The sequence below is a fragment of the Coregonus clupeaformis genome, unplaced genomic scaffold (genome assembly GCF_020615455.1).
Source record: "Coregonus clupeaformis isolate EN_2021a unplaced genomic scaffold, ASM2061545v1 scaf0278, whole genome shotgun sequence".
In the NCBI taxonomy this organism is placed as follows: domain Eukaryota; kingdom Metazoa; phylum Chordata; class Actinopteri; order Salmoniformes; family Salmonidae; genus Coregonus; species Coregonus clupeaformis.
The window spans coordinates 226,345-242,662 of record NW_025533733.1 but is presented as its reverse complement, the minus strand read 5'-3'; the positions used below and the strand labels follow the sequence as shown (position 1 = coordinate 242,662).

Genomic DNA, 16,318 nt, shown 5'->3' with positions numbered 1-16,318 from the left:
TATAATCCAATAGTTCCTCTCTCTCTCTCTAAACTGGGAAAAGAATAGTGGATGCTCCTGAAACGTGAATGCGCATATGGCGCGCACCGGCCTGGCACCTTTGGCATGCACTGCAAATCCGCAACCTCCCAACCCAATCTCGCGTTCACGCCAAGAAGAGACTGTAATTTCCCAGAAAACGTATTTTGGCTAGGCACCGGAAACAGCAGGAGTGGTGGTGGGGTACCCTCGACCCATCATCATAGAAGAAGACGGGCGGTACAGTCGGGGAGCAGAGAGCGGAGAGTTTCAGAACAACAAGTTAACATTTCTCCGCTATCTTGGCAGAGGTGAACATTGAAAAAGATGGCTTTGACTGAATAAACTATTTTGACTTTTTTGTTGGAGCACGGCGGCAAAGTGAAGAATTCGGATTTGCTGAATACCTTTAAACCTCAGATCAATTGCAGTGATCCCGCGGACATGAAGCACAATAGGGATCTATTCAAGACAATTATAAACAGCGTTGCGCTCGTCAAACAGATCGATGATGTCAAGTTTGTCGTTGTAAAGAAAAGGTTTCACGACTTTGTGAAAAGGGGAATGCATTTAACCACTGAGAAGTCGGACTTGGACGAGAGTATTTGCAGTCAAAACACGTCGTTCTCACCCAGTTATTTAGAACACAGTGGATATTCAGCCAGTTCCAAATCTGGTAAGATACTGAACTCTGACATTAAAAATAACAATTCATATTGTGCTTCAAGAATAAATGGAAATTGTTTGAAGGATAATGTAAATCATATGCCTCTGCATTTAAGTGAATTAGGAGGATGGCCCAATGCGCACCCAGCAGGTTATGGGGGTGCCATTAGGTCAAGTAAGCCTATCAAACATTCTTATCAAGAATCTGCCACAATCAACATACTAAATGTTTCAGCTGATCAAGGAATCAGAAAAACTGGAAAAAACTACTGACCCTGTGTTTGCTATAGTGGCAGTGAAATCTCCACCACAATCACAGAGAGGAGAACCAGTACTGGTGAGGCAGGATGGATTAAATGACAAAGTGTCTGGGACACAGAACACTTCAGAGATTCCGAACATGTTGGCACAGAGATCTCCCGCTCCTCTACCACCAGAGGCAGCCCGTGACACCTAAACACCCAGGCAGAGTGAGCTCAGAGTGGGGTACGGGCACCTACACCTCCCCCTGGGAATAAAATCAGACATCCAGAGCTAGGAGAGACACCACAAACATCCGGCTCTCCACAGCTGAGGAGAATCCCAGACAAGCACCTGAAACAAGGGGACAATGTCAAGGATGTCAATAAGAACTGTGAGTCTCAGTCTCCACAGCTGAAGAGAACCCCAGACAAGCTCCTGAAACAGGGCGACGACACCACCAATGATCTCACCAAGGAGGTCAATAAGGTCACCAATAAGGATGCCAATAACTACTCTGATCAATCTGTCCCTTTGGAAGCTGCAGCTCATGAGTGGCTGGTGAAGTCTGCTGCCGGACTCTGGGTTCAGATCTCCTGTTACAGAACCCACAGCTGACAGAGAAGAAAGATTTCATCTCGGGTTTCACTGCCCTCCAACTGGGCGGCCAAGGGCGGCAACGCAGACATGGTCCGCAACATCCTGGACATCTCCAGGAAGAGCGGCACGGAGGTGGACGTCAACAGCAGGACACAGGCAGGTTATACTCCTCTACACATCGCTGTCATACACGGCCATGATGGAGTCATAACCTTCCTGGTGAGAGTGTGGGAAGAGTGTGAATATAAGGGATAACGATGGGAAGAGGCCGTACCACTACCTGGAGAAAGGTGTGTCGTCTGAGCTCAGGGAGCTGCTAGGGGACCCACAGGCGTCAGGACAAGCCAGAGGATGAGGGGGACAAGGAGCTACCCAGGGGACTGAATACACTGAGCAGACTGATAGGACACAGGAAGAGACACAAACACCACGCTGGTGAAGACCCAGAGGATGACAGAAAGGATGGGCCGCAGCCGTACAATCGCAGACACTTCTCAGATATGTTCTATCATCACTGAATGTTCAACATTTGAACAGCGAATCTATTTAAATCCTCTTGAGACTGTATGAGAATACTTGATCAAGCCCCAATGTGAATGTTGAGTACTTCACTAAGCGAACTGAACAAGCACTAATATAAGCCATGTACTGATGGTGACGTAATCTACCTTTCTCATCTGGTACTAATATTTTACATGTCTTCATTTAGTGGTGAAACATATTTATAGGTACAGTTGAAGTCAGAAGTTTACATACACCTTAGCCAAATACATTTAAACTCAGTTTTTCACAATTCCTGACATTTAATCCTAGTAAAAATTCCCTGTCTTAGGTCGGTTAGGATCACCACTTTATTTTAAGAATGTGAAATGTCAGAATAATTGTAGAGAGAATGATTTATTTCAGCTTTTATTTCTTTCATCACATTCCCAGTGGGTCAGAAGTTTACATACACTCAATTAGTATCTGGTAGCATTGCCTTTAAATTGTTTAACTTGGGTGAAACGTTTTGGGTAGCCTTCCACAAGCTTCCCACAATAAGTTGGGTGAATTTTGGCCCATTCCTCCTGACAGAGCTGGTGTAACTGAGTCAGGTTTGTAGGCCTTCTTGCTCGCACACGCTTTTTCAATTCTGCCCACAAATTTTCTATAGGATTGAGGTCAGGGCTTTGTGATGGCCACTCCAATACCTTGACTTTGTTGTCCTTAAGCCATTTTGCCACAACTTTGGAAGTATGCTTGGGGTCATTGTCCATTTGGAAGACCCATATGCGACCAAGCTTTAACTTCCTGACTGATGTCTTGAGATGTTGCTTCAATATACCCACATAATTGTCCTTCCTCATGATGCCATCTATTTTGTGAAGTGCACCAGTCCCTCCTGCAGCAAAGCACCCCCACAGCATGATGCTGCCACCCCCGTGCTTCACGGTTGGGATGGTGTTTTTCAGCTTGCAAGCCACCCCCTTTTTCCTCAGAACATAACAATGGTCATTATGGCCAAACAGTTCTATTTTTGTTTCATCAGACCAGAGGACATTTCTCCAAAAAGTACGATCTTTGTCCCCATGTGCAGTTGCAAACCGTCTCCTTCCTGAGCGGTATGACGGCTGCGTGGTCCCATGGTGTTTATACTTGCGTACTATTGTTTGTACAGATGAACATGGTACCTTCAGGCGTTTGGAAATTGCTCCCAAGGATGAACCAGACTTGTGGAGGTCTACAATTATTTTTCTGAGGTCTTGGCTGATTTCTTTTGATTTTCCCATGATGTCAAGCAAAGAGGCACTGAGTTTGAAGGTAGGCCTTGAAATACATCCACAGGTACACCTCCAATTGACTCAAATGATGTCAATTAGCCCATCAGAAGCTTCTAAAGCCATGACATCATTTTCTGGAAATTTCCAAGCTGTTTAAAGGCACAGTCAACTTAGTGTATGTAAACTTCTGACCCACTGGAATTGTGATACAGTGAATTATAAGTGGAATAATCTGTCTGTAAACAATTGTTGGAAAAGTTACTTGTGTCATGCACGAAGTATATGTCTGAACCGACTTGCCAAAACTATAGTTTGTTAACAAGACATTTGTGGAGTGGTTGAAAAACTAGTTTTAATGACTCCAACCTAAGTGTATGTAAACTTCCGACTTCAACTGTATATAGGGATTTCTAAGCTCTTAAGAAAGTTGCATAAAAAAATACCATTCATGTTTTCTGTTTCACACACTCTGTCTGCACTGCCGGGGTGTAGTCCTATACTGGCAGCCTGGAAATAACCTGTCATTTGATTGATTCATCCGAACTATACGAGGAAATATGTCAACAAACCACACCTTGGCAACAACAGAGTGGACCCAAACACCTGTGTGTTCTCCATTAACAGTGATGCTATCATGAATGATTCCATGGTGTCGATGCCATCATGAATGATTCCATGGTGTCGATGCCATCCTGAATGATTCCATGGTGTCGATGCCATCCTGAATGATTCCATGGTGTCGATGCCATCCTGAATGATTCCATGGTGTTGACTTTCACATATTTCTTCCTCTGCTTTAATCTATCGTTTGTCAGGAATGTCAAAGTAAAAGACGTTATGGGGATGTGCCAGTCCGTTCTTGTAATGCTAAGAACAGAGCATTACAAAATGCTTTTGGAGAGAAAAACTCACTGTTCCTTCTTTAAAAAGGTTTCCATGTCTGATTTAGCTTGTTGCTGTTATATTTCTTCAGAAGAAAGCCGCCTCAGCTTGAGAATGTGACTGTAGGGGAGGGGAGGTAAGTGGGAGGCCATCTATGCTATGAGTGGGTGGATAGAATGTTGCCTTCGCATTAAATTATTATTATTATGTTTATATGAAGGCGTGATGGAGGAGCTAGGAGGTACAGTGGGAGGGGAGGTAAGTGGGAGGCCATCTATAGGTACAGGGCACAGTATCTGTACCTCTTTCCTTTCCAGATTCCCGTGGCAGTACAGGAGATGTCCAGAGGAGGACAAGACCAGGCATAAGTAGGGTCCTGTGTTTTGGACAATCATCCCACTGGGCACACACTGGTTGAATCAAAGTTGTTTCCACGTAATTTCAATGAAATGACGTTGAACCAACGTGGAATAGACGTTGAATTGACATCTGTGCCCAGTGGGACGTCACATGATCTGGATTTGAACCTTTATTCAAAGCTTTTTCATCAAACTGTCCCCTTTTCTTTTCATGCCAGATGATCCAGCACTGTCCTCAGACAACTGCTTTTTTATTTTTGGTCTAATTCTCATTTCTGGAAAAGGCTTAAGGTTAAATCCTAGGTATGTGACATAATAGGCCAGAACACAGGGCCCTAGACATAAGCTATTCTACATAGATGACCATTTTGGTTTTTAGAAGCTTTGAAGTACAGCTCCTACACTGATAATGATTAATTTAAAGGTAGACTCAGCGATATGACGTAGGTGCAGAAAGTAAACAGCATAGTGTGTTAATTTCCGCTCAACTCCTTCTCTGTTTTGGTCCCACGGTTACCACGCTGTGAACAGCGTGAAGCCAACCCATGCACATTTACTGTGTGTGACTGTATGAGAGCGAAGTCTTGCATCTCGCTCATCTCAATATCTGCAGTGCTGCTCGTGGCAACGTCACTTTGCTGAGTCTACCTTTAATCAATGTTTGTGTCAAGCCATTTGAGAAGTTTTTCTGCTGAGTTAGTGGTCCAGACATAAATTCACCGTCCCGGTCGTGAACAGGCTCAGACATGGCTGGGATTCGTCTGACTGTGGGGTTAAATGGGTTATTAAAAGGTGCAGTCTGGGATATGTCCCTGTATATCCCTCAGTTTGAGTGGCAGGGCTCCCGTTGGGCTGAAACATGAATCCCAGATTGCAGCTTTAAAGTCCCTGAGGCTTGTTATGTGAGGAGCAGTGAACTGAACATGTTCACTCTGGCTGGCTGGCTGCATGCGTCCCCCCACTATGATGTCACTGCTCCCCATTCTGAGTTGGGAGAATTCTGCCTGGGGAGCCGGGTTCTCTGTTTCACCCGTCTGTCTGTCTGTCTGTCTATCTATCAGACAACATGCCATTTGAAATTGCATTGAAAATCACCACTTAATAATTACAATTGTGTGGAGGTCAATTCCTGAATTTAATACAGAATGTAATCCGGAAAATAACTAAATTCCAGAACTGATTGGAATTTAGATGGAATGAACAAAGAGTCGTAAATGTTCTCCATTAGTTCACCATTAGGCATGAATGAAGGGTACTATTAGTCACTCATAATCACCACGTCATTACCCAGCAGCCATCACTCCAACCCCCACCACACCCAAGGAAACAAGGAGTCAGCCTTCTGTTGTTACCCTGGCAATAGATGACGAGCAGCTTAGAGATGACCAACAGCTGGCTGCTCATTCATGTAATGATCCGTATTGAGTCGGGTTGGTGTGACTCAGCATCGCATACTTGGATCACCTCAACACTTTAAAACCTCACAGAAAACCTCTGGGTTTAAACATTTTTGCTATCCATCTTTGCAGTGTAAAAAACGTTTACATGTGGTCAGCACAATGTTAAACTTTAAATTGATCCAATACTACATTTAAAAAAGGTCTAAATTATGACATTTGATTCAGCGTATGCATCGTTTACACTGATTTATTTTCACCAAAGTCCAACAATAGTGATGACGGGGTTTGGAACACAGACAACAATAGTGATGACGGGGTTTGGAACACAGACAACAATAGTGATGACGGGGTTTGGAACACAGACAACAATAGTAATGACGGGGTTTGGAACACAGACAACAATAGTGATGACGGGGTTTGGAACACAGACAACAATAGTGATGACGGGGTTTGGAACACAGACAACAATAGTGATGACGGGGTTTGGAACACAGACAACAATAGTGATGACGGGGTTTGGAACACAGACAACAATAGCATAATAAGTGATCCAGTTTGTTAAACAATGTGCCATTGTCTCTCTGTCTGGGGAGAGGTCAGCATTCAGAATAGGGATGATGCACTAAACTGTCTTCTAAAAATAAATATAGGCCACATCGACCTCTGTCTGCATGTAACTGTCAGGGGACAATAACTTCAGAAAGGAACATCTTTCAACTTAAGTGAAAAGATGAAAAAGTCTCATATAAATATAGTCCAATGTAGGCCTAACAGACAACATTTGTTCTTAAAAGTGCTGTAGGCTTACTCACTACAGTAAAAGGCCTCTCTTTTAACAGGACCCCCCTTCCCCTGCCCTTAAAACACTACTAAACTATTGCCTGTGTTGGGTTGTAAAAAAGTAAAAAGTACTTTCATAACCCCTTTCTACCCATAAACTCATGGAGCACTGAGCTGAGAACTGGTAAAGGCCCAGTGCAGTAAAAAACATCATTTCCCTGTGTTCTATATATATATTTCCACACTATGAGGTTGGAATAATAACAAAACAAAGGAGATGATCGTGGACTTCAGAAACAGCAGAGGGTGCTCTCCCCTATCCACATCGACGGGACCCGCAGTGGAGAAGGTGGAAAGCTTCAAGTTCCTTGGCGTACACATCACTGACAAACTGAAATGGTCCACCCACGCAGACAGTGTGGTGAAGAAGGCGCAACAGAGCCTCTTCAACCTCAGGAGGCTGAAGAAATGTGTCTTGGCACCTAAAACCCTCACAAACTTTTACAGATGCACAATTGAGAGCATCCTGTCGGGCTGTATCACCGCCTGGTACGGCAACTGCACCGCCCCCAACTGCAGGGCTCTCCAGAGGGTGGTGTGGTCTGCCCAACGCATTACCGGGGGCAAACTACCTGCCCTCCAGGACACCTACAGCACCCGATGACACAGGCCAAAAAGTTCATCAAGGACATCAACCACCCGCGCCACTGCCTGTTCACCCCGCTATCATCCAGAAGGCGAGGTCAGTACAGGTGCATCAAAGCTGGGACCGAGAGAATGAAAAACAGCTTCTATCTCAAGGCCATCAGACTGTTAAATAGCTATCACTAGCACATTAGAGGCTGCTGCTGCCTATTGAAATCACTGGCCACTTTAAGAAATGGAACACTAGTCACTTTAATAATGTTTACATATCTTGCATTACTCATCTGATATGTATATACTGCATTCTATAATATTCTACTGTCTCTTAGTCCATGCCGTTCTGTCATTGCTTGTCCATGTATGTATATATTCTTAATTAGATATTACTGCACTGTCGGAGCTAGAAGCACAAGCATTTCGCTACATCCGCAATAACATCTGCTACACATGTGTATGTGACAAATAACATTTGATTTGATTTGATTTAATAATACTGTGCCATTTTATAAATTATGAAAATGCCCTAAACCAAAAAAAACAATTTTTGTTTCTTTTTGACCATTTTTATTTAAAACAATCACAGTAAGGTACTTAATTGTGCCCCAGAAATGATTTGATATTGAGATAAAAACGGCTGCATTGCAACTTTAAAACCGTTCTGTTCCAAGAAGCCAGTCAAGTGGAAGAGTTGTGGAACTCTGATGTAAGTAGATTTTTGTGGCCAAAGTTAATGTTTACTGCATTTATGACTTGGTTCATTGCAAAGATGATGCTCACCTGTACCCAGCACATCAAAATCCTTCTACTATACACTGACAGTTGAAGTTGCTCCATCGGAACGTTTCATATTTGTAAATCTTCTGTGTAGATGACAAAAACAACCTTTTTCCAAGGCCCCTTACATTTTCCCTGCTGGTTTTTGACGCGCGAGTTGATCGCGCACACCTGTTCAATTTGAGAGACGGGTGTATAGGTTGGTTGAGCTGAGGGAGTTCTCCATAAAGTTTAGACGGATTGATTTACAATGGAGACTCACCTCCACTTGACTATTGTTCTTCATTACTGGACCTCTATTTTACTACAACTTTTGATCGGCGGACTTTCACTTGGATCGTTCCCGACTACGTCAAACCTAGCTGACGAGTTTGGCGATTCCACTTTGTACCAACATGACAGTATCTTGTCGCCCCTTCTGAAGGCGCTGACCGCACAGGGAGATCCATGGCGAGACACGACCCCAAGAATGAGACCCGAGTCGAGATATGTTCGATACATGAAAAGACTGTACAGGATGTCTTCAAGACATGAGAGGAGTTCTGAAGGGAACAACCACTTGTACAACACAGTTCGACTGATAACCCCGCGGGATGAGTGCCTGGAGCAAAGCAAAGGTGAGTTTTGGGTGAAACAATTTACATGGAAATGCAATGGAGTGAGTGAGGCTTATATTACACTGGGACACTCATTTAAAACGGTGTACAAAACATTAGGAACACCTGCTCTTTCCATGTCAGACTGATCAGGTGAATCCAGGTGAAAGCTATGATGCCATATTGATGTCACTTGTTAAATCCACTTAAATCCGTGTAGATGGAACACCAAATTTTATTGGCCACATGCGCCAAATACAACAGGTGCAGACATTACAGTGAAATGCTTACTTACAGCCCTTAACCAACAGTGCATTTATTTTTAATAAAAAAGTAAAATAAAACGACAACAAAGTGTTGAGGAAAAAAAGAGCAGAAGTAAAATAAAATAACAGTAGGGAGGCTATATATACAGGGGGGCACCGGCTAGTTGAGGTAGTTTTAAGTAATATGTACATGTGGGTAGAGTTAAAGTGACTATGCATAAATAATAAACAGAGTAGCAGCGTAAAAATATGGGGTGGGGGGGCAGTGCAAATAGTCCGGATAGCCATGATTAGCTGTTCAGGAGTCTTATGGCTTGGGGGTAGAAGTTGTTGAAGTCTTTTGGACCTAGACTTGGCACTCGGGTACCGCTTGCCGTGCGGTAGCAGAGAGAACAGTCTATGACTAGGGTGGCTGGAGTCTTTGACAATTTTGAAGGCCTTCCTCTGACACCGCCTGGTATAAAGGTCCTGGATGTCAGGAAGCTTGGCCCCAGTGATGTACTGGGCCGTACGCACTACCCTCTGTAGTGCCTTGCGGTCGGAGGCCAAGCAGTTGCCATACCAGGCGGTGATGCAACCAGTCAGGATGCTCTCGATGGTGCAGCTGTATAATTTTTCTGAGGATCTGAGGACCCATGCCAAATCTTTTCAGTCTCCTGAGGGGGAATAGGCTTTGTCGTGCCCTCTTCACGACTGTCTTGGTGTGTTTGGACCATGATAGTTCGTTGGTGATGTGGACACCAAGGAACTTGAAGCTCTCAACCTGTTCCACTACAGCCCCGTCGATGAGAATGGGGGCGTGCTCAGTCCTCTTCTTCTTCCTGTAGTCCACAATCATCTCCTTTGTCTTGGTCACGTTGAGGGAGAGGTTGTTATCCTGCCACCACACGATGAGACCCTATAGGCTGTCTCATCGTTGTCGGTGATCAGGCCTACCACTGTTGTGTCGTCGGCGAACTTAATGATGGTGTTGGAGTCGTGCCTGGCCATGCAAAGTGTTAAACAAATCAAAATTATATTTAAGATTCTTCAAATAGCCACCCTTTGCCTTGATGACAGCTTTGCACACTCTTGGCATTCTCTCAACCAGCTTCATGAGGTAGTCACCTGGAAAGCATTTCAATTAACAGGTGTGCCTTCTTAAAAGTTTATTTGTGGAATTTCTTTCCTCCTTAATGCATTTGAGCCAATCTGTTGTGTTGTGACAAGGTAGGGGGGTTATACAGAAGATAGCCCTATTTGGTAAAAGACCAAGTCCATATTATGGCAAGAACCACTCAAATAAGCAAAGAGAAACGACAGTCCATCATTACTTTAAGACATGGTCAGTCAATATGGACAATTTCAATAACTTTGAAAGTTTCTTCAAGTGCAGTCGCAAAAACCATCAAGTGCTATGATGAAACTGGCTCTCATGAGGACTTCCACAGGAATGGAAGACCCAGAGTTACCTCTGCTGCAGATAATAAGTTAATTAGAGTTACCAGCCTCAGAAATTGCAGCCCAAATAAATGCTTCACAGAGTTCAAGTAACAGACACATCTCAACATCAACTGTTCAGAGGGGACTGTGTGAATCAGGCCTTCATGGTCGAATTGCTGCAAAGAAACCACTACTAAAGGACACCAATAATAAGAAGAGACTTGCTTGGGCCAAAAAACACAAGCAATGGACATTAGACCGGTGGAAATGTGTCCTTTGTTCTGGAGTCCAAATTTGAGATTTTTGGTTCCAACCGCCGTGTCTTTGTTAGGTGTGGATGAACGGATGATCTCCGCATGTGTAGTTCCCACCGTAAAGCATGGAGGAGGAGGTGTTATGGTGTGGGGGTGCTTTGCTGGTGACACTGTCTGTGATTTATTTAGAATTCAAGGCACACTTAACCAGCATGGCTACCACAGCATTCTGCAGCGATACACCATCCCATCTGGTTTGGGCTTAGTGGGACTATCATTTGATTTTCAACAGGACAATGACCCAACACACCTCCAAGAAGGAGAGTGATGGAGTGCTGCATCAGATGACCTGGCCTCCACAATTCCCCGACCTCAACCAAATTGAGATGGTTTGGGATGAGTCGGACCGCAGTGTGAAGGAAAAGCAGCCAACAAGTGCTCAGCATATGTGGGAACTCCTTCAAGACTGTTGGAAAAGCATTCCAGGTGAACCTGGTTGAGAGAATGCCAAGAGTGTGCAAAGCTGTCATCAAGGCAAATGGTGGCTATTTGAAGAATCTAAAATATTACATATATTTTGACTTGTTTAACACTTCTTTGGTTACTACATGATTCCATATGTGTTATTTCATAGTTTTCATGTCTTCACTATTATACAATGTAGAAAATAGTAAAAATAAAGACCCTTGAATGAGTAGGTGTTCTAAATCTTTTGACCGTTAGTGTATATTATTTGATATATTTAGGCCTTGGTTATACCTCCATAGGCCTTTACTCTTCCCATGTTTAGAGAAAAACAGAACGTTTTCAGACTTTTTCCACATTTTGTTACGTTACAGCCTTATTCTAAAATTGATTTAAATAAATACAACATTCTCAGCAATCTACACACAATACCCCATAATGACAAAGCGAAAACAGGTTTAGACATTTGCTAATTTATTACAAATAAAAAAACATACCTTATTTACATAAGTATTCAGACCCTTTGCTGTGAGAATTCAGCTCCGGTGCATCCTGTTTCCATTGATCATCCTTGATGTTTCTACAACTTGATTGGAATCCACCTGTGGTAAATTCAATTGATTGGACATGATTTGGAAAGGCACACACCTGTCTATATAAGGTCCCACAGATGACAGTGCATGTCAGAGCAAAAACCAAGCCACGAGGTCGAAGGAATGGTCCGTAGAGCTCAGAGACAGGATTGTATCGAGGCACAGATCTGGAGAAGGCTACCAAAAAATGTCAGCATCATTGAAGTAGCCTCCATCATTCTTAATTGGAAGAAGTTTGGAACCACCAAGACTTTTCCTAGAGCTGGCTGCCCGGCCAAACTGAGCAATCAGGGGAGAAGGGCCTTGGTAAGGGAGGTGACCAAGAACCCGATGGTCACTGACAGAGCTATAGAGTTTCTCTGTGGAGATGGGAGACCTTCCAGAAGGACAACCATCTCTGCAGCACTCCACCAATCAGGCCTTTTATGGTAGTGGCCAGACGGAAGCCACTCCTCAGTAAAAGGCACATGACAGCCCGCTTTGATTTGTCAAAAGGCACCTAAAGGACTCTCGGACCATAAGAAACAAGATTCTCTGGTCTGATGAAACCAAGATTGAACTCTTTGGCCTGAATGCCAAGCGTCACGTTTGGAGGAAAGCTGGCACCATCCCTACAGTGAAGCGGGAGGCAGCATCATTCTGTGGGGATGTTTTTCAGCGGCAGGGACTGGGAGACTAGTCAGGATCGAGGGAAAGATGACCGGAGCAAAGTACAGAGAGATCCTTGATGAAAACCTGCTCCAGAGTGCTCAGGACCTCAGACTGGGGCGACGGTTCACCTTCCAACAGGGCAACGACCCTAAGCACACAGCCAAGACAACGCAGGAGTGGCTTCGGGACAATCTCTGAATGTCCTTGAGTGGCCCAGCCAGAGCCCAGACTTGAACCCCATCGAAAATATCTGGAGAGACCTGAAAATAGCTGTGCAGCAACGCTCCCCATCCAACCTGACAGAGCTTGAGAGGATCTGCAAATGAGAAGAATGGGAGAAGCTCCACAAATACTGGTGTGCCAAGCTTGTAGCATCATACCCAAGAAGACTTGAGGCTGTAATCGCTGCCAAAGGTGCTTCAAACAAAGTACTGCGTAAAGGGTCTGAATACTTATGTAAATGTAATATTTCAGTTTATTTTTAAAATAGGAAACACTTCAAAATACCTGTTTTTGCTTTGTCATTTTGGGGTATTGTGTGTAGATTGATTGGGGGGAGACTATTTAATCAATTTTAGAATAAGGCTGTAACGTAACAATGTGGAAAAAGTCAAGGGGTCTGAATACTTTTTGAAGACACAGTATGTTTAGAGCATATGTAGGCCTGACCTATAGTCTTCATTATGCTACTAAAGAGGTTGACACAGTTCTACCAAAGATGGTGGATAAATGAAGATGTCCCACTCAGGCCGTTTACCATGGAAAAACAATAGTCACAGTTCAGGGTAGCGTAAGGGGTGTCTCTCCCATAGGCACCAATGCATTAGCAGCTGGGTCTAGTCTGCTTAGTTTGACTGTATATGAAGCAGATAAAAGGAGCGAATGAGATGTCTCTGGTTGTACTTCTTATAGGCCTACATTTCCCATGTTTCCTACAGAGTTCTTCATGCAAGACCTCTCCTACAATCTTCACCGTGTCAGAGCCAAGGAGCAGCTCCTGAAGTCTGTCCTGCTGTACTCTTTCGACCAAGAGCAGGCCACGTCCATGACTACCCTGTGTTACCTAGATGTGAAAGAGCGGGATACCCAGGATCAGTGTCCTCTCTGCCCCAGCACCCATCACTCAGTTAACTTCCTGTTCCACACGGACCGCAGGAGGAAGTGGGTTGAGGTGATTTTTGATTTAATTAAATGCAAACAACTTTATTTTTTACCTTAGAGAAATTGTATTAAGACTATAAAAGGGCTATATTTTATCATTTTAAAAGCACAATTGAACCACCTATTTGGATACACTGCATTTACAATCACAGAGGCTGTTAAACCACAGTAATGCAAACTTATTTTCATTGTGGCCCTCAAGGTGGACGTCACAGCATTTCTCCAACCTCTCATCCAGTCCCACAAGAAAGACATCAACCTGTTGATCAACCTGACCTGTGTGGAGGGAAGAGGCAGAGGGGCTAAGGGTGGAGGAGAGGAGCGGAGTGGTAGGGGCCCCGTGGAGCTCCACCTGAGGTCTCCGTCCTTGCTCCTGTACCTCAACGACACCAGTGAGCTGGCACACCGAAGATGGCTGCCCACCAGGTCACGAGGTCATATGAGGTCAGCCAATGAGTTGGACACCTTAGAGAGCCTGGCGGAGTTCAAACCAGAGCGAAGGGTCAGCCGGAGCGAGAGGAGGAGGGTGAGGAGAGAATCTCCAGATCTGTCGACGAACAACGCAGGAGGCAAAACGAGCACGAAGACCGTCCTCCCTGACCTCCTCCTGAGTTCTGACTTCCCTACGAGCGACTGTGCCTTGTACGACTTCAGAGTGAGCTTCAGTGAGCTCAAACTGAGCCATTGGATCATTTTCCCCCACAGGTACAACCCCAGGTACTGTAAAGGCACCTGTCCCAGGGCTGTGGGGTTCATCTACGGCTCCCCCAGACACACCTTCTTCCAGAACATGATCTACCACAAACTGGACTCCTCTGTACCACGGCCTTCCTGTGTTCCCTCGGAGTACAACCCCCTGAGTGTCTTAACCCTTGAAGCTGACTCCATCGCCTACAAGGAGTTAGATGAAATGATCGCCACGAGGTGCACGTGTCGCTAAAGGCCCACCTCCAGGGTCGGGCTCAATTCCATTTCAACTCAGTGTGAAACTGAAAACTCTAAACTGAAATTCCAATTGTTGTCAGTGCTTTTCAATGTAAAAAAATCCTCTTGCTCTGGCTGATCCTTAGCTCCGGGAATTGACTGAATTGAAATGGAATTGACCCCAACCCTACCTCCCCTACTGCCTGATGACGTTGTTTTACCAGCCTCAACACTTTGACCGTTAACCTACCTTCTGCTTCGACTGCCACTAGACTTACTCCATCCTCCTCAAGCCCTTGACTTTAGTGACTTTTTCACATTAAATCGGCTAATTGTAACATCCTGGTCTGGTGACTCCATGTCAAAACATCAGTGCGTGGAGTTCGATTTGATCTAGAACAGATGTATTTACTTACTTGCCAAAGTAGTTTTTTTATCTAAATGGAAAATATGGCATTGATTTCCCTTTGTTTATGTGAAGTGATGGGCAGGAATGTTGTGAACACTTCTTATCCCCCCACTTACTGTTTGTTTGTTTGTGATGTGCTTTTTGCATTGCGTTGACATACATGGATTGATTATTAATGATTTTTAAGTTATTATTTTTGTTAATTTATTTTGGGTGTTCTGTCATCTTTATTCTCTATTCTTTCACACTAACTGGTGCATCTGTTCTGGACAAAATATGAAAAAAGTGGTCTTTAAATACTCGTATCAAACACTTTTTTACGTTTTTATTTTATTCCTGGGGATTGCAGACGGTTGTTTCATGGACAACCTCTCTTTTCATAAGGTCCAGAATGTAAGTTATCTTTTATGGACAACTTGATGTTTCAGTGTGTATTTATTACCTTGGGTCATGAAATGACTGCATACCTATATGAATTTGTATTGACAAATGTAACTAAAATGCCTGTAGTCTATTTATGCAAAACAAATTAAATGTACTGTACGGTCTTGTTTGGCTCACTGATTATCAAAAAATGAATAATTAGAAAAATATTCATTAGAAAAAATAAAGAGCATGCACAAATCCTTTTGTGTTTATTCAATATAATTAATTCTAAATTGGATGGTTGTTTGTTCTGACTTAAATAAACACATTTTACTGTTGTTGCTGAGACGCACACTATTGTGTACCCACTGTTCCCCGGGCGACGAAGACGTGGATGTCGATTAAGGCAGCCCGCCGCACCTCTCTGATTCAGAGGGGTTGGGTTAAATGCGGAAGACACATTTCAGTTGAATGCATTCAGTTGTACAACTGACTAAGTATCCCCCGTTCCCTTTCAAGTTTGTGTGCGTCTGCAATCATGTCCGAATTGACTCCTATACTAGATGGATAGTTCACACACTGCTTGACAAAGATTTATCAGCTTGGTTTTCTGCCTTGTTGTGTGGGATCAGAGGCTCCATGCCCATTGGGGGCACAGGGGCACGTACCCCTCTGATTGGTCCTGTTGAAAAATAATAATGTAAAAAAAAAATGGGGGGGATACATTGTTTGTTGGTTTTAGCTAGCCCAGATAGGTTCCCAACCTCAACTAGATACCCAGAAGCCATTTCAGGCTATCGATCAAGTTAGAGTAGCTAGCTTGTCTAACTATCATAGCTGGCATGTCTGCTGTCAAGGTTGAGACTTTAGAAAAGCAAGCAATTACTAAATGTACTGAATAAGACTCCCATTCCTTTCAATCTTTTACCCAGATTTTTGCAGAGAAGCATATTTTTTACGCACCAGTCAGGAATTAAGCATAATGATTATTTTTTATTTATTTTACTAGGCAAGTCAGTTAAGAACAAATTCTTATTTACAATGACGGCCTACACTGGCCAAACCCGGACGACGCTGGACCAATTGT

At 43.7% G+C, this 16,318-nt stretch overlaps 1 protein-coding gene across 1 annotated transcript; it reads left to right on the top strand.

Moving 5' to 3' along the window:
• Window positions 1-8,276: 8,276 nt before the first annotated feature.
• On the top strand, window positions 8,277-15,465 carry LOC121536404 (growth/differentiation factor 9). The gene is made up of 3 exons (XM_041843668.2): window positions 8,277-8,741; window positions 13,310-13,542; window positions 13,735-15,465. Exons 1-3 carry the CDS (start codon window positions 8,375-8,377, stop codon window positions 14,470-14,472), a joined length of 1,338 nt encoding a protein of 445 aa, XP_041699602.2. The 5' UTR covers window positions 8,277-8,374; the 3' UTR covers window positions 14,473-15,465.
• The last annotated feature ends 853 nt before the right edge of the window (window positions 15,466-16,318 follow it).